At 43.7% G+C, this 12570-nt stretch overlaps 3 protein-coding genes across 3 annotated transcripts; all 3 read left to right on the top strand.

Moving 5' to 3' along the window:
* Positions 1-2874: 2874 nt before the first annotated feature.
* Positions 2875-6376, top strand: LOC140546837 (histone H1.1-like). The gene is made up of 2 exons (XM_072670255.1): positions 2875-2955; positions 5798-6376. Exons 1-2 carry the CDS (start codon positions 2875-2877, stop codon positions 6374-6376), a joined length of 660 nt encoding a protein of 219 aa, XP_072526356.1.
* A 544-nt stretch (positions 6377-6920) lies between these two features.
* On the top strand, positions 6921-7847 carry LOC140546647 (histone H2A-like). Its single transcript, XM_072670031.1, has 2 exons — positions 6921-7303; positions 7727-7847. Exons 1-2 carry the CDS (start codon positions 6921-6923, stop codon positions 7845-7847), a joined length of 504 nt encoding a protein of 167 aa, XP_072526132.1.
* Positions 7848-7899: 52 nt separating this feature from the next.
* Positions 7900-8313, top strand: LOC140546648 (histone H3). Its single transcript, XM_072670032.1, has one exon. The coding sequence runs from the start codon at positions 7903-7905 to the stop codon at positions 8311-8313; it is 411 nt and encodes a 136-aa protein (XP_072526133.1). The 5' UTR covers positions 7900-7902.
* Positions 8314-12570: the final 4257 nt, after the last annotated feature.

Here is a 12570-nt window from a genome sequence, read left to right on the forward strand (position 1 = left end):
CAGAAGTCGCTCCAGCCCCAGCCGCCTCGGCGCCCGCCAAGGCCCCCAAGAAGAAGGCCGCCGCCCGCCCCAAGAAAGCCGGCCCCAGCGTGGGCGAGCTCATCGTCAAGGCCGTCTCGGCTTCCAAGGAGCATATTTAACGTGTTTTATGATGAAGGTGGATTGAGTTAAAGTGACCATGAGGTTAGGCCTTTGCCTTAGGATACAAAGGAAGGTTCAGTAAAAGTAAAAGAGTTTCAACATAAGCCATCAGCCTGATGTTTTGGATACACATGGATACACATGGCCTCGGCCTACTGATTAACCCCATCCTTCCCCATACACATGGCCTCGGCCTACTGAGGAATGCACATCTAAGTAGAATGGTCATGACTGCATGGAATGGGTTAAATGAAAGCAAAAGTTTGGTGTGTTGCTTATTGAGATAGAGGGAGGGATGGTTTTAATTTGTTTTAGGACAAGAATGAGATTGGAGTTGTTTCATGTGAGGGGTTCGAATGAGGATGGAGTGATTTTGTATAATGGTTGGAGGAAGGATGGGGTTATTTCATTTTAGGGCTGGAGAGAGAAGGTCGTGGGGTTTGTATTAGAGTATGAATGAAAATGGGTTATTTTATTTTGGGGTTAGACGGCGGATGGGGTTATTTTGTTTCATTGTTAGAATGATGTTAAGGTTATGTTGTACTAGGTTAAGAGGGAGGACAGAGTTATTTTGTATTAGGACTATTTGGTTGGGTCACAAAAAGATGAATTTGGTTGAAGCCTTAGGTTAATGGTGAGATTCGAGCGAGCAAGAATAGGTTCAGAGCTAGACTTTTGATGTAGAGGGTTGAAGCAAGGCAAAAGGACGAGGGTAGAGTAAATAAAATAGTATGGCGGTCAAAGGCCTCAGGTTTATGATGAAGGTGGATTGAGTTAAAGTGACCGTGAGCTTAGGCCTTTGCCTTAGGAAGGCTCAGTAAAAGTGAATTTCAACATTGGCTATCAGCCTGATGATTTGGATACACATGGCCTCGGCCTACTGAAGAATGCACATCTAAGTAGAATGGTCATGTCTGCATGGAATGGGTTAAATGAAAGTAAAAGTTTAAAAATAATAATTTGGTGTGTTGCTTATTGGGATAGAGGGAGGGATGGGGTTAATTTGTTTTAGTACAAGAATGAGATTGGAGTTGTTTCATGTGAGGGGTTCGAATGAGGATGGAGTGATTTTGTATAATGGTTGGAGGAAGGATGGTGTTATTTCATTTTAGGGTTGGAGAGAGATGGTGGTGGGGTTTGTATTAGAGTATGAATAAAAATGGGTTATTTTATTTTGGGGTTAGACCGCGGATGGGGTTATTTTGTTTCATGGTTAGAATGATGTTAAGGTTATGTTGTACTAGGTTAAGAGGGAGGACAGAGTTATTTTGTATTAGGACTATTTGGTTTGGTTAACTAAAAGATGAATTTGGTTGAAGTCTTAGGTTAATGGTGAGATTCGAGCGAGCAAGAATAGGTTCATAGATATTTTTTTGATGTAGAGGGACGGAGCAATGCAAAAGGACGAGGGTAGAGTAAGTAAAATAGTATGGCGGTCAAAGGCCTCAGTTTTATGATGAAGGTGGATTGAGTTAAAGTGACGGTGAGCTTAAGCCTTTGCCTTAGGATACAAAGGAAGGTTCAGTAAAAGTGAGTTTCAACATTAGCCATCAGCCTGATGATTTGGATACACATGGCCTCGGCCTACTGAGGAATGCACATCTAAGTGGAATGGTCATGACTGCATGGAATGGGTTAAATGAAAGTAAAAGTTTAAAAATAATAATTTGGTGTGTTGCTTATTGAGATAGAGGGAGGGATGGGGTTAATTTGTTTTAGGACAAGAATGAGATTGGAGTTGTTTCATGTGAGGGGTTCGAATGAGGATGGAGTGATTTTGTATAATGGTTGGAGGAAGGATGGGGTTATTTTATTTAGGGTTGGAGAGAGAAAATGGTTATTTTCTATTAGGGTTAAAATGAAAAATGGGGTTTTAGGGTTTAAATGAGCTTGGGTTTATTTTGTATTGGGGTTAGAGTGAAGGTGCAGTTATTTTGTATTAGGCTTGAAAAAGGGCATGATTGTTTTTTGTTATGTTTAGAATAAGTTTTGTCTTTTTTTTTTTGTTATTTTGTTTTTTGTGTTTTAGGGTTGGGGGGGTGTATGCAGTTATTTTGTGTTAGGGTTAGTATGAGATTTTTGGCTATGGTATATTGGGTGTGTTACGAGTGCGTATTAGGGGACCTATGGAGAGCCGTTCCGAGTGTGGAAGCGCCGGTGACAAAGACGCATCGACGGTGGAAGTCATACTGCGCACACACGGCAACACTGTGCTTTACACACTCCTCAAGGTCGCCTCGCACGACGAGCAAAACAACGCACCCACGTCTCGGATGCCCAGCACGCTCTCGCCGAGGCTCTCCTCCAACGCACCGGATAACACTCGCCCAGTTCGTGGCACCTTTTGTCGCCGTTTTCCACCGATTAGCACGCCAAATGCGCCGCCGCCCGTTCGGCACGCCGGTAGCGTGGCACGCTTCGGTGAGCGCCGTATCAAACGCGGCGTCGTTACGCTGCCCTTCCCGTCTTCTCAACACACGGTGGAGCCTCTCGGAGACGAAAGAGCATTTCTACGCTCGCCAAGTTGAGCTTTCGCCCATATTTCGCTCGACAAACGCCGAGAGAAAACACAAGTGCGAGACCGTCGCTGCCACACGGCTGTGCGGCATCGAGCGAGTTGAGTCTACAACGTTCTCATGTGGCTTTTAAGGGCCGGCCCCCTCGCTGCAGCGGGAGGTTCTACAGAACGCTGCAGCAGTTTGTGCTCACTCGCGCTCACAGCAAAGCAGAACAATGGCAGAAGTCGCTCCAGCCCCAGCCGCCTCGGCGCCCGCCAAGGCCCCCAAGAAGAAGGCCGCCGCCCGCCCCAAGAAAGCCGGCCCCAGCGTGGGCGAGCTCATCGTCAAGGCCGTCTCGGCTTCCAAGGAGCATATTTAACGTGTTTTATGATGAAGGTGGATTGAGTTAAAGTGACCATGAGGTTAGGCCTTTGCCTTAGGATACAAAGGAAGGTTCAGTAAAAGTAAAAGAGTTTCAACATAAGCCATCAGCCTGATGTTTTGGATACACATGGATACACATGGCCTCGGCCTACTGATTAACCCCATCCTTCCCCATACACATGGCCTCGGCCTACTGAGGAATGCACATCTAAGTAGAATGGTCATGACTGCATGGAATGGGTTAAATGAAAGCAAAAGTTTGGTGTGTTGCTTATTGAGATAGAGGGAGGGATGGTTTTAATTTGTTTTAGGACAAGAATGAGATTGGAGTTGTTTCATGTGAGGGGTTCGAATGAGGATGGAGTGATTTTGTATAATGGTTGGAGGAAGGATGGGGTTATTTCATTTTAGGGCTGGAGAGAGAAGGTCGTGGGGTTTGTATTAGAGTATGAATGAAAATGGGTTATTTTATTTTGGGGTTAGACGGCGGATGGGGTTATTTTGTTTCATTGTTAGAATGATGTTAAGGTTATGTTGTACTAGGTTAAGAGGGAGGACAGAGTTATTTTGTATTAGGACTATTTGGTTGGGTCACAAAAAGATGAATTTGGTTGAAGCCTTAGGTTAATGGTGAGATTCGAGCGAGCAAGAATAGGTTCAGAGCTAGACTTTTGATGTAGAGGGTTGAAGCAAGGCAAAAGGACGAGGGTAGAGTAAATAAAATAGTATGGCGGTCAAAGGCCTCAGGTTTATGATGAAGGTGGATTGAGTTAAAGTGACCGTGAGCTTAGGCCTTTGCCTTAGGAAGGCTCAGTAAAAGTGAATTTCAACATTGGCTATCAGCCTGATGATTTGGATACACATGGCCTCGGCCTACTGAAGAATGCACATCTAAGTAGAATGGTCATGTCTGCATGGAATGGGTTAAATGAAAGTAAAAGTTTAAAAATAATAATTTGGTGTGTTGCTTATTGGGATAGAGGGAGGGATGGGGTTAATTTGTTTTAGTACAAGAATGAGATTGGAGTTGTTTCATGTGAGGGGTTCGAATGAGGATGGAGTGATTTTGTATAATGGTTGGAGGAAGGATGGTGTTATTTCATTTTAGGGTTGGAGAGAGATGGTGGTGGGGTTTGTATTAGAGTATGAATAAAAATGGGTTATTTTATTTTGGGGTTAGACCGCGGATGGGGTTATTTTGTTTCATGGTTAGAATGATGTTAAGGTTATGTTGTACTAGGTTAAGAGGGAGGACAGAGTTATTTTGTATTAGGACTATTTGGTTTGGTTAACTAAAAGATGAATTTGGTTGAAGTCTTAGGTTAATGGTGAGATTCGAGCGAGCAAGAATAGGTTCATAGATATTTTTTTGATGTAGAGGGACGGAGCAATGCAAAAGGACGAGGGTAGAGTAAGTAAAATAGTATGGCGGTCAAAGGCCTCAGTTTTATGATGAAGGTGGATTGAGTTAAAGTGACGGTGAGCTTAAGCCTTTGCCTTAGGATACAAAGGAAGGTTCAGTAAAAGTGAGTTTCAACATTAGCCATCAGCCTGATGATTTGGATACACATGGCCTCGGCCTACTGAGGAATGCACATCTAAGTAGAATGGTCATGACTGCATGGAATGGGTTAAATGAAAGTAAAAGTTTAAAAATAATAATTTGGTGTGTTGCTTATTGAGATAGAGGGAGGGATGGGGTTAATTTGTTTTAGGACAAGAATGAGATTGGAGTTGTTTCATGTGAGGGGTTCGAATGAGGATGGAGTGATTTTGTATAATGGTTGGAGGAAGGATGGGGTTATTTTATTTAGGGTTGGAGAGAGAAAATGGTTATTTTCTATTAGGGTTAAAATGAAAAATGGGGTTTTAGGGTTTAAATGAGCTTGAGTTTATTTTGTATTGGGGTTAGAGTGAAGGTGCAGTTATTTTGTATTAGGCTTGAAAAAGGGCATGATTGTTTTTTGTTATGTTTAGAATAAGTTTTGTCTTTTTTTTTTTGTTATTTTGTTTTTTGTGTTTTAGGGTTGGGGGGGTGTATGCAGTTATTTTGTGTTAGGGTTAGTATGAGATTTTTGGCTATGGTATATTGGGTGTGTTACGAGTGCGTATTAGGGGACCTATGGAGAGCCGTTCCGAGTGTGGAAGCGCCGGTGACAAAGACGCATCGACGGTGGAAGTCATACTGCGCACACACGGCAACACTGTGCTTTACACACTCCTCAAGGTCGCCTCGCACGACGAGCAAAACAACGCACCCACGTCTCGGATGCCCAGCACGCTCTCGCCGAGGCTCTCCTCCAACGCACCGGATAACACTCGCCCAGTTCGTGGCACCTTTTGTCGCCGTTTTCCACCGATTAGCACGCCAAATGCGCCGCCGCCCGTTCGGCACGCCGGTAGCGTGGCACGCTTCGGTGAGCGCCGTATCAAACGCGGCGTCGTTACGCTGCCCTTCCCGTCTTCTCAACACACGGTGGAGCCTCTCGGAGACGAAAGAGCATTTCTACGCTCGCCAAGTTGAGCTTTCGCCCATATTTCGCTCGACAAACGCCGAGAGAAAACACAAGTGCGAGACCGTCGCTGCCACACGGCTGTGCGGCATCGAGCGAGTTGAGTCTACAACGTTCTCATGTGGCTTTTAAGGGCCGGCCCCCTCGCTGCAGCGGGAGGTTCTACAGAACGCTGCAGCAGTTTGTGCTCACTCGCGCTCACAGCAAAGCAGAACAATGGCAGAAGTCGCTCCAGCCCCAGCCGCCTCGGCGCCCGCCAAGGCCCCCAAGAAGAAGGCCGCCGCCCGCCCCAAGAAAGCCGGCCCCAGCGTGGGCGAGCTCATCGTCAAGGCCGTCTCGGCTTCCAAGGAGAGGAGCGGCGTGTCTCTCGCCGCCCTGAAGAAAGCCCTGGCTGCCGGCGGCTACGACGTCGAGAAGAACAACTCACGCGTTAAGCTCGCCGTCAAGAGCCTCGTCACCAAGGGCACTCTGGTGCAGACCAAAGGCACCGGCGCGTCGGGCTCTTTCAAGCTTAACAAGAAGCAGGCCGAGGCAAAGAAGAAGCCGGCCGCCAAGAAACCGGCACCTAAAGCTAAGAAGCCGGCCGCCAAGAAACCAGCCGCGGCCAAGAAGCCCAAGAAGGTAGCAGCCAAGAAACCCACTGCGGCTAAGAAATCCCCCAAGAAGGCCAAGAAGCCCGTCGCGGCCGCTAAGAAGGCAGCGAAGAGCCCCAAGAAGGCCAAGAAGCCGGCGGCTCCCAAAAAGGCGACCAAGAGCCCAAAGAAAGCCAAAACGGTCAAGCCTAAAGCAGCTAAGCCCAAGGCGGCGAAGGCGAAAAAGGCTGCCCCTAAGAAGAAGTAAACAGTAACGCCGTTTACCTTCATGTCTTGTTTCTCTATTCAACGGCTCTTTTAAGAGCCACCCACAGTTTCATAAAAAAACAGCTTTTTCCCCCCCTTGTTACTGCACAATGAATTGATTGTTAAAAAAAAAAAAAAAACACTCAACAACACAAAAATAGCTCTCATTAGTTTCCCCACACAATAATTATATATGATCAATATATATATTTTTTTGGTTTGGTCATACGTGTTACATTTGAGCGGGAAAGGGAAAGGAAACGCGGGGCACGAGTGGGGGTAAATGTTTCTTTCTTTAACCCGTTTTCTTTCTTCCTTTCTCTCTCTCGCTCACACAGACACACAGCACGAGAGGAGGAGGGGGTCGGGTAGGAAAGCGAGCAGAGGTGGGAGGACGCTAGAGTCTGACGGCGGAAATGCGATTGGCTGTTGGTGCGCGTAGCTTTTAGCCAATAGGACCGTAGGCGATTTTGCTATATCAACGGCGCTCGTTGGCCGGCGTGCATTATTTCAGCTTTGTTCGACGAACACGACTGACGCGAATCATGAGTGGAAGAGGCAAAACCGGTGGTAAAGCTAGGGCCAAGGCTAAGACTCGTTCGTCCCGCGCCGGACTGCAGTTCCCAGTTGGCCGTGTGCACAGGCTCCTGCGTAAAGGCAACTACGCTGAGCGGGTCGGCGCCGGCGCTCCCGTCTACTTGGCCGCCGTCCTGGAGTATCTCACCGCTGAGATTCTCGAGTTGGCTGGCAACGCCGCCCGCGACAACAAGAAGACCCGTATCATCCCCCGTCACCTGCAGCTGGCTGTTCGTAACGACGAGGAGCTGAACAAACTGCTCGGAGGAGTCACTATCGCCCAAGGTGGTGTGCTGCCCAACATTCAGGCTGTACTGCTGCCTAAGAAGACCGAGAAGACTGTGAAGACAAAGTAAATTGGCGCTCTCCGTTGATTTATCTATACACAAAGGCTCTTTTAAGAGCCACCCATTTTTTCTAAGAAAAGTGCTGCTCCTTTACAAACAACACTACATATTCTTCACGTGATTTCCAACTGCATAAAAAAATAATAGCTTTATGAACCGAGTTATTATATAAACACACTGCCATGCAATACACAATTGCCCTTTTTCATATATTTCACGTACTGAGATCAACACCCTATGCATATGTGCATGTATACACACATTCTCTCGCTCTCTCTCACACACACACACACTGTGTTTAATGTTCGCTGTAATGTACAGTACATTGATTAGTTTGATCATATTATTGTTCTTATTATTATATATTCTTTTAATGCTTTTTTTTCTTTGTTGTTTTGTATTACAGGAGCCCGCCGTTTTGCTTTTAGGTTTGAAAAGAAAACGCCCAATAGTGTGTCACCGACGCATTGCCGGCCGCCCAATGGGAAACGGACAACTTCAAGACGCCCAATGAGCGGCAAGCGGCTTGAAAGCTTAAAAGCCATGTGAAGCGAGCAAGAACTCATTCTCTTTCTTTTCCCCGAGAGGAGTAGAGTTCAACGCGATGGCAAGAACCAAGCAGACCGCCCGTAAGTCCACCGGTGGCAAGGCCCCGAGGAAGCAGCTCGCCACCAAGGCTGCTCGCAAGAGCGCCCCAGCCACCGGCGGCGTGAAAAAGCCTCACCGTTACAGGCCCGGCACCGTGGCTCTGAGGGAGATCCGCCGCTACCAGAAATCTACTGAGCTGCTGATCCGTAAGCTGCCCTTCCAGCGCCTAGTGCGTGAGATCGCTCAGGACTTCAAGACTGATCTCCGCTTCCAGAGCTCCGCCGTCATGGCCCTGCAGGAGGCTAGCGAGGCGTACTTGGTGGGTCTGTTTGAAGATACTAACCTGTGCGCTATCCACGCCAAGAGAGTCACCATCATGCCTAAAGACATCCAGCTGGCCCGCCGTATTCGCGGAGAGCGCGCTTAAACAGAGCGCTTCGACGTTTACCTGAAATACCCAACGGCTCTTTTAAGAGCCACCTACCCGTGTCCGCGCCGAAACAGCAAATGTCCGCCTCACCTCGGTGTTGCGTTTATATAATGTAAGGCTATTATGACGCGTGCGCTTCTAAATTCCATAGGACTGAGCGAGCGAAACCAGCCGTGAGACAGCGGTTGTGAAGATTAGGGAAAAAAAACAACTTCTATATGTGTGTCTATATATATATATATATATATATATATATATATATATATGTGTATATATATATATATATATATATATATATAACGTTTTGTACTACATTTCACATCAAAATCGCCATATTTAACGTGTTTTAATACATATGAATACTTTTCTTTTAATACCTATCAATATGTTTATACATATTTAATAGTTTGGAAACAGTTCATTCACCCCAGCAGAAAGTAGAAGCCACTGCCCTTTCAGTAGAACACTACACTTTACACTATGTAGTGTTTAGGCCGGTTTTGGCCTATTACAAACGGCATTAGTCATGGATGGAGCGTAGATCCCACCGCGTGGTGAAACTATACAACTGCAAGCACAGTTTCAGAGAGCAATGTATGTGTATATTCATATAATGAGAGCTTGATTTGGGGTACTTTCGTTTCATACATATGCAACATGAGTTTGATTGCATAGAGAGTAAGCGAGACCAGCTGTGTTGTTTGTGCTTGCTTTTAGGGCAGCAGTAAAGGAGGTAAGTGTATAGTCCAGAGAGGAATGTTTGTTTGTTTGTTTGTTTTTAATCTCTTTCAATACCTCTACCAGAACAAGGCATGTCTAACTCTAAAAAATTATATGTTTACTCTATATGTTAACTCTATAAAATTCATGTTTCCCGTCACATTGTTTGTAAAATTAACCCAGATCCGCGGGAAAAACGCCAAAATTAAATGAATGTTGAGTCAGTATTGTTTTGTGCTATACTTCAAAAATTACCTTATTTAGTACAGTCTAGCTTGTCTGGAAGTATAACCCTTGAAGTATGGAGCAAATTAAATGAACCTTCCCAGCACATGTAAAATGATCATTAGAGAAGCCTAGGGAAAAGAAATAGTGAATAAATACTGGCAGGGGTAAAGTGTTTGTCCTGCCTAGGATGCACCCGGTTATGTAATAGAGAGTAGAAGCCTTTGAGCCTTGAGTACAGTAGTGCTCTTCTGTGTGGTGAATAGAAGGGCTTTTGGAAGTGCTCATTGCAAACGACCACCGTTGTTTTGGGATCATGGGCATATATGTCATGGATGGAGCGTGGATGCCATCGTGTGGTCAAACTAGGCAAATGCAAACGTTAACTAACTAGATTTATTCGTGTGAATGTTACAGCTTTTTCATTTGATAGATGGTTGTGAACTCCAGTACGTCTACTAAGTCATTTGTATTGCGGTGTTATTTTGGTTAGTGTTTTTTAAAGTACATTTTTAAAAATGTTTCTATTGAAGCATACTTCAGTTCAGGGCATTTTAGAAGCCAGCATGGTTACCAGTTCTCATGCTGCCAGGCAATGAAATGGAAACTTAATTTAGGGCAATTTTATACACATTAAATATGATTGTTAACTGCACCAATAAATCTAAAAAGTAATTACATGTCTTGTGGGATGATTGTCGTTTGGGCTTGGGTTTCATTTTAACAATATGCTAACGATAAAGTCGGACAGAAGGAAAAAAAAAAACAAAACATAACAAAAAAAAAAAAACCTCCAGACCGTATAACCTCCTTCCACAACTAGATAAAATGTCTTGTTTTGAAGAATGCTTGATAGAAGCTGTCTTTAATGAAGGCACTGTATTAGCCATCATGACAACCAAACAGCATGCAGTTAGGTAAAAAGCCTCCAATTCACTCACTGCTAGAAGCCTTTGAGACAAATTGTAGAGTAGTGCACTTCTATGTAGGACCTTTGTTTCCTTCTCTTTAGAGCCCTTAAACTCTGTGTATCAGTTTATATTGAGGTTCCCATAATAATCATAAATCAATAAAGAAAACCGCTCATCTGCTATAGCTAAAATATGGAAAAGCATACGCACCCTGCAAGGTTTCGGTCAGAGACTTTGTTCAAGGCATAGGTAAGTAACAAATGAATACAAAAAACTCTTTCTCCTCTTTCTGATTTTGCTTCTTTAAATGTCTGCATGGACCAAAAAATCAAAAAGATGAATTGTTTTATATTTTGCAGATTTACATTTTGACCACCAGATGGCATCCACGCTCCATTCACGTACTACGACCACAGACTTAAAGCTTAGCCCTGAAACTCCATCAGAAGCCTAAGGGGTAGGTCTAGCCAAACTGCTTCCACTCACCCAGACTTCATCATGAGCTCTACACTTACTTTGCTTACCACAATGTCTTTCCATATTTCTTTATCATCCACTAACTGCAACATATGGTAAAAGCAACATTACTTAAAGCAACATTAACTCCCTCTGTTTTTATCTAATCTAACATGACTTTTATTAGAAGATGTAAAACGAGCCTGAGAAATCCAAGGGGTAAACATGTAGTTTTAGTTGGCCTCATTAGGAGCTTTTCCCTTGTATGCAATAATATACCATTTATTCGATTTGTGTTTGATCTTTCTTTCTTTAAATGTCTCTGTGGACACTATATCTTTAAGTTGTAGTGTATTAGATCAACGACTACAATTCCCATGATGCCTAACTAAAGATGGTCTCTGACCAAAACCTTGCCAATTAAAATTGACTCATCTGCTATCAAGACCTGACTGAGGAGCTGGAGGCCAGTGGAGCAAAGCTAAAATATGGAAAAACATACGCACCCTCAAAAAAAAATTAACCTGCATGGTTTAGGTCAGAGACTTTCTTCAAGGCATAGGTAAGTAACAAATGAATACAAAAGTGCTAACAAAAGTTTATCAACAGCCGACCGTACTGCCTCCTCCCTTGTAAGTTAGCTTCTCTGCTATTTAAATGTAACTCTTTCTCCTCTTTCTGATTTTGCTTCTTTAATTGTCTCCGTGGACAAGAAATCAATAAATAAATCAATAAATAAATAAAAAATTGCAAGATTAATTGTTTTACATTTTGACCACACGATGGCATCCACGCTCCATTTACGTACTATGACCACAGTCTTGAGGCCTAGCCCTGAAACTCCATCAGAAGCCTAAAAGACTTGACTAGAGAAGTGCACTTCTGTGTAGTGTATACAGTGTAAGGGATTTAGGAAGTGCCCTATTGCAAACGTCACCGTTGTTTTGGGATCGTGGATATATGTCATGGATGGAGCGTGGATGCCATCGTGTGGTCAAACTCGCAAATGCAAACGCTAACAACATAGATGTATACGTGTATGTGTGTGAATGTTACAGCTTTTACATATGACAGATGGTTGTGAACTCCAGTAAGTCTACTAAGTTCTACCAAGGAACTTTTGGGCATTTTAGTAGCCAGCAGGATAACCAGTTGTCATGCTACCAGGCAATGAAATGAAAACTTATTTTAGGGCACCGTAATTTTGTTTGGGTTTTAACAATATGCTAATGATAAAGTAGGGCAGAAGAAAACAAAATACTCAATACTGTATTATCTCCTTACAGATCTTAATAAAGTGCCTTAAATAAAGAGTGCTTCTATCAAGCATTCTTTAACTAAAGACATTTTATCATCAGTTAGGTAAAAAGCCAACAATTCTCTCATTAAGAGTCAAACTGTAGAGTAGTGCAGTTCTATGTAGGACCTTTGTTCTCCTCCCCTTAGAGCCCTTAAATTCTATGTTGTATGGTTATGTGTATGTATGTATGCATCAGGTTATATTGAGGTCAACATAATAATCATAAATCAATAAAGAACACCGCTCTGCTATCAAGACCTGGCTGAAGAGCTGGAGGCAAGTGGGGCAAAGCTAAAAATTGGAAAGCGCCATCAGCGCAAAAAATCATTTTAACCTGCAAGGTCAGAGACTTTCTTCAAGGCATAGGTAAGTAACAAATTAACACAAAAGTGCTAACAAAGGTGTATCAAAAGTCAGCCGTACTCACTTGTGAATTAGCTTTTTTGTGCTTCTCAAATTTAACTCTTTCTCCTCTTTCTGATTTTGCTTCTTTAAATGTCTCTGTGGACCAAAAAAAAAAAATGTATTTTTTATATTTTGCAGATTTACATTTTGACCACCAGATGGCATCCACGCTCCATTCACGTACTACGACCACAGTCTTAAAGCTTAGCCCTGAAACTCCATCAGAATCCTAAAGGG

This window comes from Salminus brasiliensis, chromosome 24 (assembly GCF_030463535.1).
Source record: "Salminus brasiliensis chromosome 24, fSalBra1.hap2, whole genome shotgun sequence".
Classification (NCBI taxonomy): Eukaryota; Metazoa; Chordata; class Actinopteri; order Characiformes; family Bryconidae; genus Salminus; species Salminus brasiliensis.

Bases quoted from the DNA above. Each gene is read 5' to 3' on its own strand.
- LOC140546648 (XM_072670032.1), top strand. From the start codon at position 7,903: ATGGCAAGAACCAAGCAGACCGCCCGTAAGTCCACCGGTGGCAAGGCC.
- LOC140546837 (XM_072670255.1), top strand. From the start codon at position 2,875: ATGGCAGAAGTCGCTCCAGCCCCAGCCGCCTCGGCGCCCGCCAAGGCC. The intron at 2,956-5,797 runs GCCGGCCCCAGC...GCGCCCGCCAAG, and splicing joins CCGCCGCCCGCCCCAAGAAA to GCCCCCAAGAAGAAGGCCGC.
- LOC140546647 (XM_072670031.1), top strand. From the start codon at position 6,921: ATGAGTGGAAGAGGCAAAACCGGTGGTAAAGCTAGGGCCAAGGCTAAG. The intron at 7,304-7,726 runs GTAAATTGGCGC...TTTTGCTTTTAG, and splicing joins GAGAAGACTGTGAAGACAAA to GTTTGAAAAGAAAACGCCCA.